Source organism: Gallus gallus, chromosome Z (genome assembly GCF_016699485.2).
Source record: "Gallus gallus isolate bGalGal1 chromosome Z, bGalGal1.mat.broiler.GRCg7b, whole genome shotgun sequence".
Classification (NCBI taxonomy): Eukaryota; Metazoa; Chordata; class Aves; order Galliformes; family Phasianidae; genus Gallus; species Gallus gallus.
The window spans coordinates 58,428,010-58,444,921 of NC_052572.1; the positions used below are offsets into that span (position 1 = coordinate 58,428,010).

At 37.3% G+C, this 16,912-nt stretch overlaps 1 protein-coding gene across 5 annotated transcripts in view; it reads left to right on the forward strand.

Annotated features, from left to right (window-relative positions):
* The window catches only part of MCTP1 (multiple C2 and transmembrane domain containing 1), a 265,491-nt gene that overhangs the window by 80,459 nt on the left and 168,120 nt on the right, over positions 1-16,912 (forward strand). For all 5 annotated transcript variants that reach the window (XR_006932340.1, XM_040655736.2, XM_015280543.4 and 2 more), the window contains exon 2: positions 12,303-12,417. Coding sequence is in view for 4 of the 5 variants with exons in the window: in XM_015280543.4 (XP_015136029.1) it covers positions 12,303-12,417 (115 nt within the window). In the remaining variant the exon portion in view is untranslated. The remainder of the gene's footprint in view (positions 1-12,302; positions 12,418-16,912) is intronic.

The following is a 16,912-nucleotide window of genomic DNA, read 5'->3' on the forward strand; positions in this document are numbered from 1 at the left end:
GTTCTGTATTTTTAAACAGTTTTTTTTTTTTTTTCCAGGAATTAACAGGTGCTTTTTTATTATTTTAATTTAGGATTGAGGGCATATTACATGCTTATTCATGAAGCAGCTTCATGTTTATATACTGATGTATAACGTATCATTCTACCTCTGAGAAAAATGGATTGCTTTACAGAAAGCAAAAAAGACTGGAGTGGGCAAGGGGAAGGGTTTAATTTAAAATGTCCATAAGCAGTGCAGCATAAATGCTTGGCACAGATAGGCTCAGTGGCAGTGTTTCTGCACAATTTTGACATACTCTACTTCTACCAGGTGGAGGATGGCAGCTCCAAATATCAGCCCTGCCATGCCACTCCACTACTGGAGGGTCCCTGGCCTGGGGACCTTGACCTGAGCACAGTACTCCAGAGGTGTCCTCACCAGTGCTGACCAGAATAGAAACAAGCATCAAGTAACCTCCTAAAACTTAAGAAGTCTGGTGAAACTTTGGAACATCCATAAGGGGTCGTGAAAAACTGCTTTTAATTAACTTTTTCTAGTTTTTTTTTTATTTACACTTGAAATAGATTGTAACATTTTGCTCTCTAATCAATTTATCATGTTCCTGCATACATATGTTTTTAAATTAGCTTCCAGTTATAGACAATTTTTTCTGTAAATGGCTGGGAGAAATTCTTTTAACTGAAGTCTGAGGCCATTAATCAGCTCCATGGTCCTGTGGGATAAAGTAGTGTGCTGGTAACCTTCTTCTCAGGAAAGCAAAATGCTCCCATAACACAGCTTGCTCTGGAAATTCTTGCATACTATTTGTTATTTAGAAATTAATAAATAAATATGATTTTTTCTAGTGTTACCTCCAGAACTATAAGCGAACCTTTCTCCTTTGTGATCCTTGGCTTTGCTTATAAACAATCTTTGCTCAATTTCCCTGTAAAATGAAAATGGATGAAGAGGCAGGGCAGGGAATGAGACTAGGGAGAGAAATGCTGCAACAAATTTCAGTTGACTTTTGAGCAAACTGCCTAGAGTTTCAATATAATTCCCATTCTGTTTGAACAACACTCGTTGAATATGTTAACCCAGGTAGAAGAACCACAGAGATTCACAAGTGGTTAGGTCACATGAAGTGTATCACTAATAGTGCAAAGGAAGCACCTCCTCCAGGAGTCCACTTAAATTTCAGACAGCTCTAATTACCTGGGTTTGTCCATAGGATTTCTAGCAAGCTGTCTGCTTGTGGAAGGAAATCAGCTCTTCTTACTCTGCTGTGTGGGCACATGCCAGCCCACTTGGAGTGAAGAGCTTTCTGGCTAGGGATGATGAATGAGGCACAGGCAGAGCTGCTGCACAATGGTGATGCTACATGAGTAGAAATAAGTCCCTGTGAATACCATCTTCAGCTATTGCTTCAGCAGAGCACTGCTTTTCTCCAAGTCCCTGACAATGTCTGTATAAAATTTGGTTATCTGGAAGTTGATTTGCATTTTTTTTTCTATTTATATTTTACCTTGCTTTGGAACTGGAAGTGTATTGCCTCACTGTAAACTACATGACTGTAAACTACATGACTGTTCTGATTTACACAACTACCTGTCTTTCCAATGGGACATAGCATCTAAGAAGCAATCTGGGATTAAACCGTTGGGCAGGATACCTGTGAGTTGTCTGGCCAGGAGAAGAGCAGCCATGGCTGTTAAGAAGAGCTGTCTTTGTCTCCATTTCCCCAGGCACTGTGCTACATTCCTTAACCTGAGAGGTGGCTGGGACCTGTCTGTCCTGCTGTAAGGTGTAGACTGGCAGCATCTCTGCTGTGTTCTTTCAGCAGGACTGCAAAATCTTGTAATGTTTCTGTACCAAACAAAGATGAGGAAAGTTTAGATGATGTGAACAGCAAACACTGAAAGGAATGGAATGTGTGCCTGTCACTGGTGCTGAGAGGGTGGGGAAGGATCACTTCTGGTTGTCTTCTGTCGCCCATGTCAGTCTAGGTCACCAGAACTGCTCTGTTGGCACTTGGCTATGTCACAAAACTTGAGTCCACTCAGCTAATGGGAATTCTTATACGTTCATTCTCTGATTTCCCATTTGTAAAAATGTTGGCTTTATGGGCACTTAGAATTTGCTTCCAGGAATTTATTAGTTACTCTACTAATATTCTTTATTTCACTCAAATTCACCTTTGGAAAAGTATGTGTATGGTGATTTTTGTGCAAATGGCATTATTTGCAGTAAGAAATTTGCAAGGTGGTTTTACTTTGTTTTGTTTCTCATCTGAAAAATGGCAGTTTATTATTTCTGTTCCATCTTAGAAAGAGTTTCTTAAAATGAGATTGTGATTCATATATGCTTCCTTGTAACTGATGTCAATTAAGAATATTCCCACACTTGTAAAGTTCTAAGACTCCTTCAGCATCTCCATAAGAACAGACCAGACAAATTACTAATGAATCAGATCTGTATCTCTTTATAATAAAAAAGGAATCATCCTTCTGAAGAGTCAGCTATGTTCTTCCTCTATAGGAAATTCAGGGGCTAAATCAGCTAATAACTCAGATTTTGTCATCCATCTCCAGAGTACAAATCTGGAGTAGACCATCTGATACAGTGGATGAAATTAAAGTATCTTCCATGACTAATGAAAGAGAATGGCTATGCTGCCTTATACACCCAGTACTTCATCAGTTAGCTGGTAGACTTTCTATTTCAATGATACCTGCATTTAATGTAATTTTCATTGTCTCTTTGTTATTTATTTACAAAAGTAGGAGTTATTATGGATCTGGGATTTGTCTTGTCATTCTGAGACTTGCCAGAGACACACACTAACAGTGACTGGAAGACACTTTTTCATCTTATCTGCCTATTGGGTATACTGATTCCTAAGCAAATATGTACAGTATAGAAAGCTTGTTGTCTACATTGAACACTGCTGTTCATAAAGGAATAATTTTTATTTAGGAAATCTGCAAGACATTGGTGGGGTTTGTCTTCTGTTTATTCTTCTGTTAGCAAAGGTATTTCTCCCTCTTTGGTATTAGATAAATCAGTTCAAAATTCAGGTGTGTTCATGAGGGGATTGGTACTGTCCAGTCCCAATACTGACAAGACTTCAAGATTTTTCTGACAAATTCTCAGCAGGTTACTTTCTCACTTTTTCCATTTTATGTCAGCTAATGGTGAACTGAAATGTGGACAGTGTGTCAGGTCACTTTGAAGGTAGACTTGATTTTTTTGCCTTAGGTATGTATCACGCAATGGTGGGATTTACTATTATGGGATGAAGCTTCCTCTTTTTTCCCGATCAAAAAGGACCACTACTACTTTTCCTTGTAAACACTACTCTACCCCACAGCTGGTTTCTGATTAGCACTGTGTTAAGGAACAGTAGACCCCTAAGAGTAACTCTGGTAATAACTCCTTATCTTGTCACCTTGCTGTCTGTCGAGGTACCAGCTGTTCTTGAGTCTCCAGCTACTTCTCTGGGCCACAAAATTGCTGCCTGTTTTCTACGACAAATAAATAGGTTGCACTGAAAGTAATGCCTCCTATTTGTTTCCATGGAAACTACAACAGATACAAAGAGCACAATGACACTATTTGATAGAGCAAATTCTCAGCCTCACTGTGCTCTGTTTGGTCTGTGTGAATGTTCAGCAAGTGTTGAGGAATGTCAGTGGTTCCCGTTTTTTCCACATGGAGGAACTCATTGGCACCCATTTGCCTCATGCGTGCTTCCATGTCAGATGCCATTCTGTCAGTCTGCCCTTCTCTTGCCATTGGTTGCACAACAACAGCATGTAACGGGATATTGGTGTGAAGGTTCAGCCTCTGCTGTCATACCATCAACATCCACCTCTGACTCTGTGAGTAACAGAATAAAATAGAAGGTATTTATTTTGGAGCAGCCTACCTACATTTCTAAATCAAAAAGTAGAGTGTTTCCTTGAGCATATTCTGTTGTGCAGTATTATTTTGAAGATAAAGTAATAGGAATACCCTAGCTATTGTGATGATCTGAAGTTATAATTAGATGGCAAACCAGAAATGTACTGATTGTTTAGCACATATATTGAATTTATTCCTGATTTCCTCCGTGATGTTATTCAAAATGGAATTACACAACGCATCCCTAAGTTCATCTTCAGCCACCAGCTTCTCTTGAAAAGGCACTCATAATGGTAAGTGAGACTTTCATCCCACAGTCAAGGGGACCATACAGCTGCTAGTGAGGACAAAGAGGTTTCTTTATATCAACCACTACTAGGAAGGCTGTTGGGTAGGAAACTACTCTGGATGTGCTCTTTCTTCGTTTAATGAAAAAGCATCATCTGTGCTAAAAGTAGTGGTTCCACCATGAACTGAGAAGTTGTTCTCACTTTGTTTTGACTGTAAAATCTGAGAATTAAACAGCCAGAATTTCTTGCAAAAACAAGTTTTGTTAAGATCAATGTACAGGACTGCTGGGAAAAAATATATCTGGACTGATACATCTGTATGCATGTCTTTGATCAACCTCAGTTACAAATTCATAATTGAGTGGTTGAAATACCTAGTATAGTAGTTCTAAGGTCTTCTATAACAGAATTGTGTGTAAGTAGAGTATTAAAAACTTTGAATTTATCAGAGCAATACTGAAGAAAAACTAAGTGGTAAAATGTATTTGGAATTTCTAAAAAACCTCTTTGTGAACCTATTATGAGGAAGCTGAGATGATATAGTCTGACAGATCAAGAGGATTAAGAGTTGGAAAATGCTAAAATATATATATATATATATCCACCATTCCTTATAAATCAAAACACTTTCTTTAGCTCTTGAAAAGTTTGTATTCTGAAGCCCTGCACTTACAGTTTATTGTATGAAGGTAAACTACTGTGTTGGTAAGAAATAGATAACCCTACAATGATTTGGGATGGAACACTGCAGTTGCTTTTCACAAAATGGAGTCCAGACAGAAACTTCTGATTTTTTTGATATAACTAAGGAGCATAAAAACACTGTGGGAAGTTGGGCAGGGCATGTGGATCAGGATGAAATGTGACAAAAAGGAAGGAAGCTGTGGCTGCTTTATTCAAGCATAAACACATGGTTTGGGTGAAGGCCGTTTTTATTTTCTACTTGCTTTATTATTTTAGTCTCTGTAAGTTATCTGCAGAAGTAAAACTTTATAGTACACTTGAATGAATAAAAGGCAGCAAATGGAGCAAGCAAAACATGAAGGTTGATGAAAGTAGGGACGATTCAGTCAGATCTCCTCTGATTATCTATATCAGTGTGTGGTTTCCCCTGCTGCTAGACAGGACTACTGCTTCTGAAACATGTGATTTGAAATGTACTTATAAATACAAAGCTTTCCAAATGTTAATATGCTTACATCTTCTGCTTTTATTTGTGCATCTATTTATTACATTTTCAGAAGGAAATCTTGCAAGCTGTTCAAACAAACCACTTTTATTGTATTTGAAAGCAACTGAAAGCAAATGCTCACTTTCAGTATTAAAGAGCAACAATAGTACAAATGTCAGAAAAAATATTTCACTTATTCTGTAGAGATATAAATGGTTAGTAGTTTTTTTATTCTGAAGGGTTATTTTTAAACAATGGGTCAAATCACTCTTTCATGTGTATCCAGAAAGCTCGGGAAAGAGGACGCTGAACATTTTGCACACTTCTCTCTGTTAACCACAGAGTCTTTCCTGATGATGTAAAGTATTTGCATACAGAAAATACTGACACATATCAATGTGTGTGTGTATGTATATGTGTGTGTGTATGTATATGTGTGTATTAATGCTAAGATAAACAATGTATTCATTCTGCAGAAATAATCTCGAATTTATAGTTCTTCATAATTATGCATTTCAGACTACCACCTATGTGCTGTTGCACTTAGGTCATGGAGAGCTCCAGTGCAAAATCTTTCATAGGTCATCAGTACATTTTATCCAATCTTAAATCTTCACAGACACAGTTCAGGCTTTTCACACAAGCTGTAAGTAACAACAGGTTTTTTTCTGTAGGTATGAGTATGACAGACTAACAAAGTAGCCACCCCTGTCTGAAGCATGTATGTTAATCAAAACGCACATTATTGGCATACACAAGATTCTACTGGTTTCTGTACACTTCTAATTTAAAATCCCAGAATATCCTTTTATTTTGGTTTTGAAATAGGTTGAAATTGTATTCCACCCTTATTATTGAGAAAGTAGATTGAAAGAGATGAAACAGTATGTGCAGTTCTTTTCTCTCACATGTTCCTCAGTTGCTCTTTGTTGCTATCAGTTGGAACACTAGAATAAAAAGTGTTGCTTAGGTTATGATGATGATCATCATAAGTCTAAAGTAGGCAGGCAGATTCTTTCAGGAATATTGAAAATTGCTTATCAACTTATTTTCATAACTTTGAAGCACAGCTAGTTCTCATTAATTGTCTAAATTGACAGATACTTGGACATTCAGAATTTTCACATTTCTTTCCTTACTTTACAAGCAGGCATTTCCAAAGCACTTTCTGTGGCTGAGTAAGAAACTGACAAATGAAAATGATCTACAAAAATGACGCTGAGCTGGGCAATAAGTGGAGTTGAAAGCTCTGCTTATGCTGTATTCAGGACATATTTATGTTACTTCAGAAGTTTTGATTTTTGTTTGTTTGTTTGTTTGTTTTTGTTTTTTTCTGTATGAATGCTGGTAATGCTTCAAGCCATGCTATCCACCTTTGAGTGTTGATATTCTGGTGCTTCCACTTTATGAAACACTATGAAATTTAATTTCATTTATTACATATAGCTATGAAAGGAATGCTGTTCGTTTCATCATCCCATTTCCTTACAAAAACCTGAGCACATGGTCAGTCAGTGTAGCAAAATGGCCAATTTCTCTTTTTTCTACTTTTATACAACTCCTGTTACATTGCCCTTTTCCTTTGCTTGCTGCAGGTAATGTTGCTTAGAGTCAAGCCATGTCTCTTTAAAATTGTAATTATTTCCAGGTTTTGCTTCGATGCCTGCATCTGCATTTTGATGATGATGTCTTTGCTTTATGCTGGAAAAAAATAAGTGCTTTTTGCTTATCTTATCAGTGTGCTCTGGCAGAATATTGAAATGGAACAGCAAATGGTCAGGTTGTGACCTGTTTAAATGACTCAGATATGAATTAGATTGAAATAATATATATACCTATCTAAAATATACTTTTATTTTCTAGGCAAATGCTAGATTTGCTCTCCTTATGAGGGAGGGTAGTGGGGCATATTACAGCTGCAGTTTTTCTTTTCTAATACTTGTTGAATATTTTAATTTTGGCACTAAACAAAAAAAATCAAATTTTAAGATCTGTTCCTCTGAAGTGCTACTCTGTTTCTACAGTGGAGAGTTCCTTAAATCTCTCATATCCTCCGAATATCTTGGAATAAAGTCCTGCTAACTTATAGATTTAGACTGTAAAACATCAGGAACACCATTAATTTATTGGGTTTGTGTAGGTGGTTAATCATTAGTAATAACTCTGAAGAAGAATGTCAGTATTCACGGTGACAGAAGGATGCAATACATGGTTTGCAGTGGCAAAGATGGTAGTCATCTCCAGATTGTCAGCTGGGGACACCTGAATGTACTAACCTAAAAATTAGTGGTGTGCTTTCAGCTGTCAGATGGTAGTGTGACTTCAAAAGATATACTCCTAACTTTGGTGATGCCATAGGGACAATAATCAGATTCACTTTGCTTTTTGTTCTAGTGTTTTTTAATAAGCTGCGCAAAATGATATGGTGCGGGAATGGTGGCAATTTTAGCCCATCACAGCAGCATCATTCTTCTCATACACTGAGATGGAATACTTCATACATGGGTAGTAATGTATTTACCATAACATAAGATGGCTTTTCCTTTCACTAGTGGTGCAGCTATTAACATGTAACTAGTTTGCAGTTCTTTTATATGCTTAACACGTGCTCATCTGTTTTAAAAAATACATTGATCTGGTTATTAAACTGCTGCATCTGGAAAACACTGAAACAGGAAAACATACTTACTGGAGGTGTGCCACTTGCAGGAGTTATTAAAAGTGTGGCCAAGAGTAAGCTGTGTATTTTGTCCAGCCTGTATAAATGATGTGTATACCAGGCTTGTCAGAACATCATTTGATACACTATAAGTCAGAAGTGTGTTGTAGCTGCAGATTTATTCTTTTTATGTGTTGACTGTTGAAAATCTTATCATGGATGTCTTGCTGAAAGTGAAAGCAGCTAATGGTATTACTCAAACTGTTCACTAAGAAAACTGCCCAGGGGAGCCTTTTATGCTATCTATTAAATGAAGAGCACAATTGATGAACTTTGTAGTCACTAAGACCTTTGTCTCAGCCTTTCCACATGGAGTGTTTGCAAGATGATGGGAATCTTTGCCATCTCTATCAAAATTCTGTCTACAAGTTTGCCTACAGTGTTTGTGTGAAATTTCCTTTAAAACAGATTAATTTGAATTTTATGGGCAATTGTGGGACTCTGATAATTAAGTCGTAATTTAGCTAGAAAGAATATTCTAAAGTAAGATGATGACAGACCACTATTAAAAATGAATTCAATTGTATTTAAGGCATTGCCATCCCACAGAAGATTTTACTTACGTGATACAGCAGTTAATTGCCTTAATGCTCTTTGTCTGGTATATCAACATTTTTCTTGAAGATTTAATAAAGAATAAAAGCATTTTCAACATGTTATGTGCCTTTAGAAACTAAAAGTAAAAGCATGCTCATACTGTGTCAGGTTTCATGTCATCATCTGTTAGTATACAGCCTTGTGGCTCACAACTTCAATAAATTTTTTGTGGCTACAAAGAATATACTTCCTTGATGTGATTACGTGCAGTGCGGAAGTTAAGAAAATTTGGTTTTGAAACATTTGTGTTTGGGATGATTGTAGGATTTGATATGTTTACAAATTTCTTGTCCAAACATTTCCAACTTTAAGTTCATTAGAGCAGAATGCACAAAAGTAGTCCTTTATGTTTTACTAGTTGCCACTTTAATGGTTAAATTTTGAAATTTGAAATGTTGGTTAAAAAATGATTCACTGAAGGCTTGATTTATTATGGCAACCTCAACTTTATTTCATTTTTATTTCATTTTTATTTCATTCAGATGTTTATGTCCTGCAGTCTTGTTACTCTGCTTATCTAAGCATTTCCGGTCTGCTTGAGCAGTTCTCTGAATAACTAATTAATGAGAAAGATAAGAAAATGAAGCTTCGTCACAAGAAAAAAAAAAAAAAAAAAAAGGAAAAAGGCATAGGGAAAGTTATGAAAAAGATAGAAGTGAGAAATATGGAAATATTTATAACATTAATTTTAACACAGGGCTTGTGTTGTAACAAAGAGCAAAAAGGAAAGAGGGACTCCCCAAGGAAGATTGAGGGAAGAAGTTATTAATATTGGAAAAAATTGCAGTTCTTTTGTATCTGCTCTTGCAGACTGTCAAGAAAGGGGAAGGAGAATATTAGTGATCGTGATTTACTTTGGAGCTGGCTTTTTATCTTACATAACACTCTGATGAACACTAGTGCCAGGACGTGACTGAGTGTCAGATTTTTTTTCCTTATTTCTGTCCTTGCTAGAGGCTAAGAATTGCAGAGCTGTGTAGAGGAAGGTAAAGAGCAAGACTTGAGGCCTGCTGCTCTGCTACTCTGGCCCATGCCTCTCCTGCCCTGTTGCTTGGGCCTCTCCTGGTTCACAGTCTCTCCAGCTGCAAGGTTCTTCATTCTTGGAAGAAGTGCCTCTAACTCTTTAGCCCACTAATAATTAGTGTGACAGGGAGGACTGTTTCTTGTGCTTGTCTTCCCTCTTAGAAATCCTTGGTCAGGTAGCACTGCTGGAATAAACATTTCTGCATTCTCATGTCCTCATCAGTTACTGGAACTGACCATCTTGGCTCCCATCACTGCCTGTCTTGCTTCTTACTCCTTGTTGTCTTGGGAAGAGATCCTTGACAGTCTCCTTCTACATAACTTTCCAAGGCAAAGTGGAAATTCTGTTTTTTATTATTTTCAACCTTGTATCTGCTTTTGTTGAGTACTTCTTAAGATTAAGAGAGACATAGAGGAGTTAATCCTTTAGGAAGTGGGTGGTGGGTGACTTCTGCTATAGTCTTACAGGGTCTTGTCACAGTTTCAAGCATGCATCAGCAGTTACTTTACAAGGACAGAATTGGAAGATAAATGTTGAGAGACTTTAACACCCCCTTCCCTAAATCAAAGCTCATCTAACAATTTTCTTTGAAGTGGTTTTGAAAATCTTCATTGTTTAACACATGAGCATATGTCTCACTATTTGGTTTAGCCAGCATTATGCATATTGCAGCAAAGGTTAATATATTAGGTTCAGTTGTTTCTCTTGGATAACAAGAGTAAAGCATACATTAGATAAATAAATATATATATTTTTTCCTTACAAAGCAGTTCTAATCATATAGCAAAGCATTCATATCACTTGTCTTAGAAAAGCTGGACATGACCCACGTCAGTGTGCTCTTGCAGCCTGGAAGGCCGACAGTATCCTGTGCTTTATCTAAAGAGGGGTGGCAGCAGGGAGAGGGCCTTTGTGAGCCCCATCTGCAGTACTGTGTCCAGGCCTGGGAACCCCAACACAGGAAGGATGCAGAGCTGTTGGAGTAGGTCCAGATGAGGTCATGAAGATGATCAGAGAGCTGGAGCATCTTTCCTATAAAGAAAGATTGAGGAAGATAGGCTTGTTCAGCTTGGAGAAGCGAAGGCTCTGAAGACGCTTTGCTGTGCCCTTCCAAAATTTGAAAGGCGCTTACAAGCAGGAGAGGAACTGACTTTTTACACTGTCTGATAGCAATAGAACAAGGGGGAATGGCTTTAAACTAAAAGATTTAGGTTAGATGTTGTCAACAGTTTACGGGCTGGTTCGGCCCAGTTCCGTGTCTAGCAGAGCAGAGGGATCTGCAGATCTGCACCTCTGGAAAGGGGAGACAGGGGATCCCGAATAATTAAAAGCAGCAGCAATGATCTGAGGAGAAACAAACTAATTCACTAAATATTACTGACAAGAATTGCCCAAGCAGCAAGAGAGCCTCACAATCAAAGAGGGATGTCAGATGACCTACCAAGGCCTTATATGTGTTCCCCTGAGCAGGAATGGTAACAGCGCAGCAAACAGTCTTCTGGGGGATGTAGTTCTTCTCCTCTTCCAGACAGGTGCCCGGAACTGGAGCATTAACTCTTTAACTCCCAGTGCACTACATGATGTTACTGTATGGAATATCAGTAACCAAAAATCATAAAACCATGACAGACGTTAAGGAGAAATTTTTTACTCAGAGACTGGTGAGGTGCTGAAACAGGCTGCTCCATATGCAGATGCCCCATCCCTGGAGGTGTTCAAGGCCAGGCTGGATGACATCCTGGGCTCCCTGGTCTAGATGGCAGGGATGTTGGAACTAGCTGATCTTTAAGGTCCCTTCCAACTTAAGTTTTTCTATGTTTCTGTGATTTACATCCTAGCACGGGAGTATCTAACGGTGATGCTCTGTGTATATGATATATGAGACTTCTATCTGTACTGTGAATGGATAATAGATATAGCTCTTTCAGTTTTAAAATTCAATGCAGTGTTCAGAGCATGAATGGTAATTAGATGCAACTTACAGAGAGAGGTGTTCAGAACTGTTTTCCAAAAATTCATAAATTTAAGAGGAAATACAATTCCTCTCCTTTGTTACTGGGGATAGCAGTGTAATTACTATTCATGTGATCCAGAGAGTTTCTTTTATTCTGACTTCTCTTATTTTTTTATTTCTTTTGATACAATTCATAAAAATAATCTGAGAATCTTATCTTTGCTCTGGCAAACAGTCAGAGCAAAAAGGCATATATTGCAAACAAAGAGTTTGAACTATATTTATTGTCTTTAGGATATTCTTCAATTTTGCCCAAGGGTATTATTCACCAATTTCCTTCCATCACTCTCTGGAAAAATCACATAATTTTCAAAGCAGTGCAATAGCCTGTCTTGGCAGACCAGGAGTGAAAATGAATGCAATTAAAAAGTGAGGTTGCCATAATAAATATAAATAACAAAATATCATTTTGCAAACACAAGGACAAAAAAGGGATTCTCAGGAACTGTCATGCTGAAGGCAGGCACTGGTTCTGTTAGCTGTACGATGGGGGGAATGAGATAAAGCCTGGTCTTAATTCAATAGGATGATAGTGCCAGGGAAAAGTAAACCTTATCTGAAACTTTTAGTAACATTAGCAATTGTATATTTTTCCCCTCCAGAAAACAAGTTTGGTTGGACCTAGTAATGTGGATTTTCCCTCTGGGGATCCCGGAATGTACCAACTGGACATTACTTTAAGAAGAGGACAGAATTTAGCAGCACGAGATCGTGGAGGTAAGTGCATATTAGTAAACACTACCTTGATGCTTGGGAAATTGAATTTCCATTGGTTTAATTTTTACAAGATTATTAAAGTTTAAGAATTCAGGTTTCAATTTTGTGTTAGATGCGGTTTAACACTATGGTGAGGTTCTTTGGCTCAAGGACATGCAGCTAAAGGAGCTAAGGACAGCTAAACGCACACAGGAAGAGAAGTAAGATTTAGGTAATATTAGTTTAATTCTATTTTCAAACTAAGAATGATGTGATAGATCTAATTTAACCATTCAGATTACAGCTGTCCTGCTCAGTAGTTAATTTGTTCCTTGACTGCTTAACAGAAGTAATGGCTCTGTATTTTAAGACAACAGTAAAACTCCTCTATTTAATGGATCCAAACGTTACCTGTTAGTAAATTTGCTGGTCAGTTGTTGGCATTTTACAGTTTGCACTGAGCCATATACAACACACACGATTCCTGAAATGTATTTTGACCACTGAAACACAACCGTCTGTCTTAACGACTGTACATATAACTGTATCTCGTATTAGATTGGTCAGTAATACACTTCCTGAACAGCTATTTACGCATGATGAATCTGGTCAATAATCTAGTAAAAATATATTTGTTATGAGAGAAAAAAAGCATAGTATATCTGCGACTGAAAAAGTAGTTTTGTGTAGAGGCTTTCTTTGTCAACTTAGTGAAGTTATTTGGCTGCTTTCAGGTATCAAGTACAGTAGCAGAAACCATGAAAGCTGTTTATATCAAAGGGTTACTACTCCACTGATAATTACTTCACTGGAATTGAAATTTTAGTATTCTCATTATTGCAAGATTACTTTTTTAAATATTATTCCTCGAGGTGTATTGATAGCCTATCAAGCTTTACCTGACGTTCATTAAAAATAAAAATACTAAAACCTCTTTGAGCTGGAGGGACATCCATATAGCTTGTCTGGTTTTTGAATGGTATCGTGTAGTTCATTTATATTTGCCATTCCTATTATTTATAAATGAACTGAAATCTGATTATAAATATTCTGGTTTGTTTGCAAGGAAAAAATCTGTAAATATTTTCCTGATAATACAGAAGTCTAAAGTAAACAAAGGGCAGGAAATCTGCCTCCTGAGATGGAATCCCAGTTTCTGAACTGAGTGCTTGTGTTAGGGATTTCAAGCCAGAAGGTAATTATGGGACAATCCCTGGGAAGTACTGTGTAAGTATATATATCCAAATGCCAAATGGAGCTGTCAAGACTGATATGTTGGATATTAAAATCAGAGGCTGGGAGATGTCTCAGGAATGTCATGAAGATGTCTTATAGTATAAGTTGTAACACCTTCCCTCCAAAATCTTCAGATTATCTGCTTAAAGCCTGACCATTGTACTTTCTCTGATTTTTGTGACTCTCACTCCAAAAGCATAAATGAGCTATATGGTAGAAAAGAATTTAGTTTTAAATTTAGCTTTTTGCTCCTTAATTCTTGAACTTCAGTTTCACATATCTCTTTAGAAACCTGGTGCTGAACATATTGCAGTCTTTGAATTCAACACTGAATTCTCATGGCATAAATGTTCTGCACACTTTGTCTTACCCAAATTTATAAAAAGAGGCACCGTAACGTTCTCCGAGGAAAGGGAAAGGATTGCAGCTTTATTTATATGGGTAGCAATGCCAGTATTTGTCATGATTACTAGCTGATAAATGGTACTGTTGATAGTCACAATAAAGGAAGAACAGAACATTCTTAATGAGAGGACCAACATCTTGCTGTTCCTTTCTCAAAGTGTTGAAAATAGCTCTTGTTATTGCAGACAATAATTCTGCACTAGTATGCCAGAAGGAAACATAACTATTCATTTTAAGTCCTCATTTTTATAGGAGATTCTGTCTTCAGTCTGATACAGCTTTCTTTCCAAGTATCACTCAGCTGTGGTGCCCAATGCCATCTCAGCTATGTGATGAGATAGCTTACATTTTTGCTTCTGTCAGAATCTTTTGTGACCACAAATATGCTTTATATCTATAGTAGTTGCTTTATTTAAGCCTTCCTAAAGTAAACCACATACTTAGTTAGATTTCAAAATTTGTTTTCCAAGCCTCTGCTGTAGGAGTTGTGGAAAACTGTGCAAGTCAGTAGTATTAACAGTTTAACCTTACACCTTATATCTTTGTTTTCTTTTTTAATTTTTAATTTCTCCCTCTATTTTTTTTTAATAAAGTGTGTAACACCACATATGCTTTGGGAGTTTTTTCTAGAATAAATATTTATAGATTGAAAAAAAAATTGATATGTTGCTGATCTTTGAAATGCGTGAAGATTTCATGCACCCACTTTCAATCAGTGCATTTACAGATTTTTTTTTCAATATCTTTATATATGTATAATTTCTGTAACAAAAAAGGAAAAGAGAAAGTGATTTATCCATTTTTGCTTCAAGAGTGACTCATGCTGAGATGTAAACTTGAAATATTGTAGGGAATTAAGTTTTAATCATTGGTATTCTACCATCCTCTTCAGTTCAAGGAACAATATCCAAAATATTCTTTTAAATGTTTTGAATAGATTTTCTTCACAGTCTTCTGTTGTTTCACTGGAGCCTGGACGCCACTGTCTTTTGTGTTCTCTGAGAAACGTGCATGCCAATTTGCAGTTCCATTTTAGACAAAGTTGGGCAATAAGCAGCACAGATTAACTGCAATAATTCTTGCAGTTTGTGTTGTAAAAACAGACTAGACACAAGATGAATTTTAACAAAACACTTACCTGAAGACTTACCTGATCTTGCAAAACAGCACAAAGAAAATTAGTTTTGAGTGTGAATCTTTTATCAGATCTTTTATGATGATTGGAACAAACTTATTTTGTGTGTGAAGTCTTCCAGGGGGAGTTCCTTGGAAGAGGCACTTGTATAAAGGCAGAAGGCTTTGGCCTCTAACTGGTTAATGTCACCAGATCCCCTTTTCTCTCTGTGCAGAAGACTGTTCTGTAGGGCTTCCTAAGACTTTATAACAGTAGTTGAGTTGTTTTTCAAGTGGCTAACTGGTATGGAAGCTTGTACCCAAAGATGGTAAAAAAATAATAATAATAATAATAAAAGCCAGAAATAGCATGCGGTCAGTGCAGTATACAGTACCAATGCTGAGTTTCAGTTGGATTGATCTCTCATTTTCAATATTTTTACATTAAGAAATTAGCTGATTAAATTGAGGGTTACTAGGAGAGAATGGTTTTAAGTTGAAAGAGGGAAGATTTAGGTTGGAAGTTAGGGGGAAGTTCTTTGAGTGTGAGGTGCTGGAACAGGCTGCCCAGAGAGGTTGTGGATGCCCCATCCCTGGAGGTGTTCAAGGCCAGGTTGGATGAGGCCCTGGGCAACCTGGTCTAGTAAATGGGGAGGTTGGTGGCCCTGCCTGGCAGGGGGGTTGGAGATTCATCATCCTTGAGGTCCCTTCCAACCCAGGCCATTCTGTGATTCTGTGAACAGTAAATCTTTAACTTGGTTAAAATATAGTGCAGACAGGGTAGTAATGCAGATTGAGAAGTTGTTCATCTTTATGATTTAGAGAATTTTTTTTTAATCTGTGAGATACTACTAAGTCTGTTACATAGTCAAGAATGATGGGAACATGTCCATGTTCTGTTTCCTGTAGAGGTGATATGAGGTTACTGTCATAAATCTGTAGTGTAGTGTTTGTGGAATCTTTCAGATCTGAGAAACAGTCATGGGGCAATAGCCAGAGAAATACTACTCACAATATAACAGGTAGCCTGAAGCCAAATTGTTTTTAGAAGGCCTTTGAGATCAGTATTTTTGTGCTACTAAATGGAAACATTTATCAAACCTTTAAATTATATTTTTATTTTACTGCATTAGTCACGTCTAGAATTTTGAAGCTATTTAATCCAAAGAAAAACAGATATAACTCATTTTGGGATGGAAAGCAAAGGATTTATATTTAGTTTTGTCCTTCTGAGCAAAAGGTACCAAAGGTCACTGAAGAATGGGTTCATTCTTCTGCTTTAGTTGCTTCTGACCTGTCTGATGTGGTTCCTGCTCTCACTGACTGGCACCTCACTGACTGGTACCTCACTGCACTTGCCCCCCCTCTATCCAGCAAACTGCTTGTCTCCAAGCAGAAAGTGTGTGGCTTTCTATTTCTGTCATTGTCTGGAATTCCTATGTTGTGTAGGAGGTCTTTGCTGGTTGTCAGTTACCTACTGTCTCACTAAAAACTTGAGAACAGGTTCTCCCCTTCACATGGGCAGTTGAAAGTAAGTCAATCCCTCATTTTCAGCCTACTGAACTCTTTTTCTCCCTTGTATTTATGTACATCAGAGCTGTACATCACCAAAGCATCAACACTGTGATGCTTGTTTTTATTTTTTTCCATCATTACTCCATCACAAGATGATGGAAACATCTGAGGATACTGCATGGCAGTTTTATGAAAATATTGCTAAATGCAGTTTCCCCGTGACTTTTAAGGGCTGTCTTTTACAATA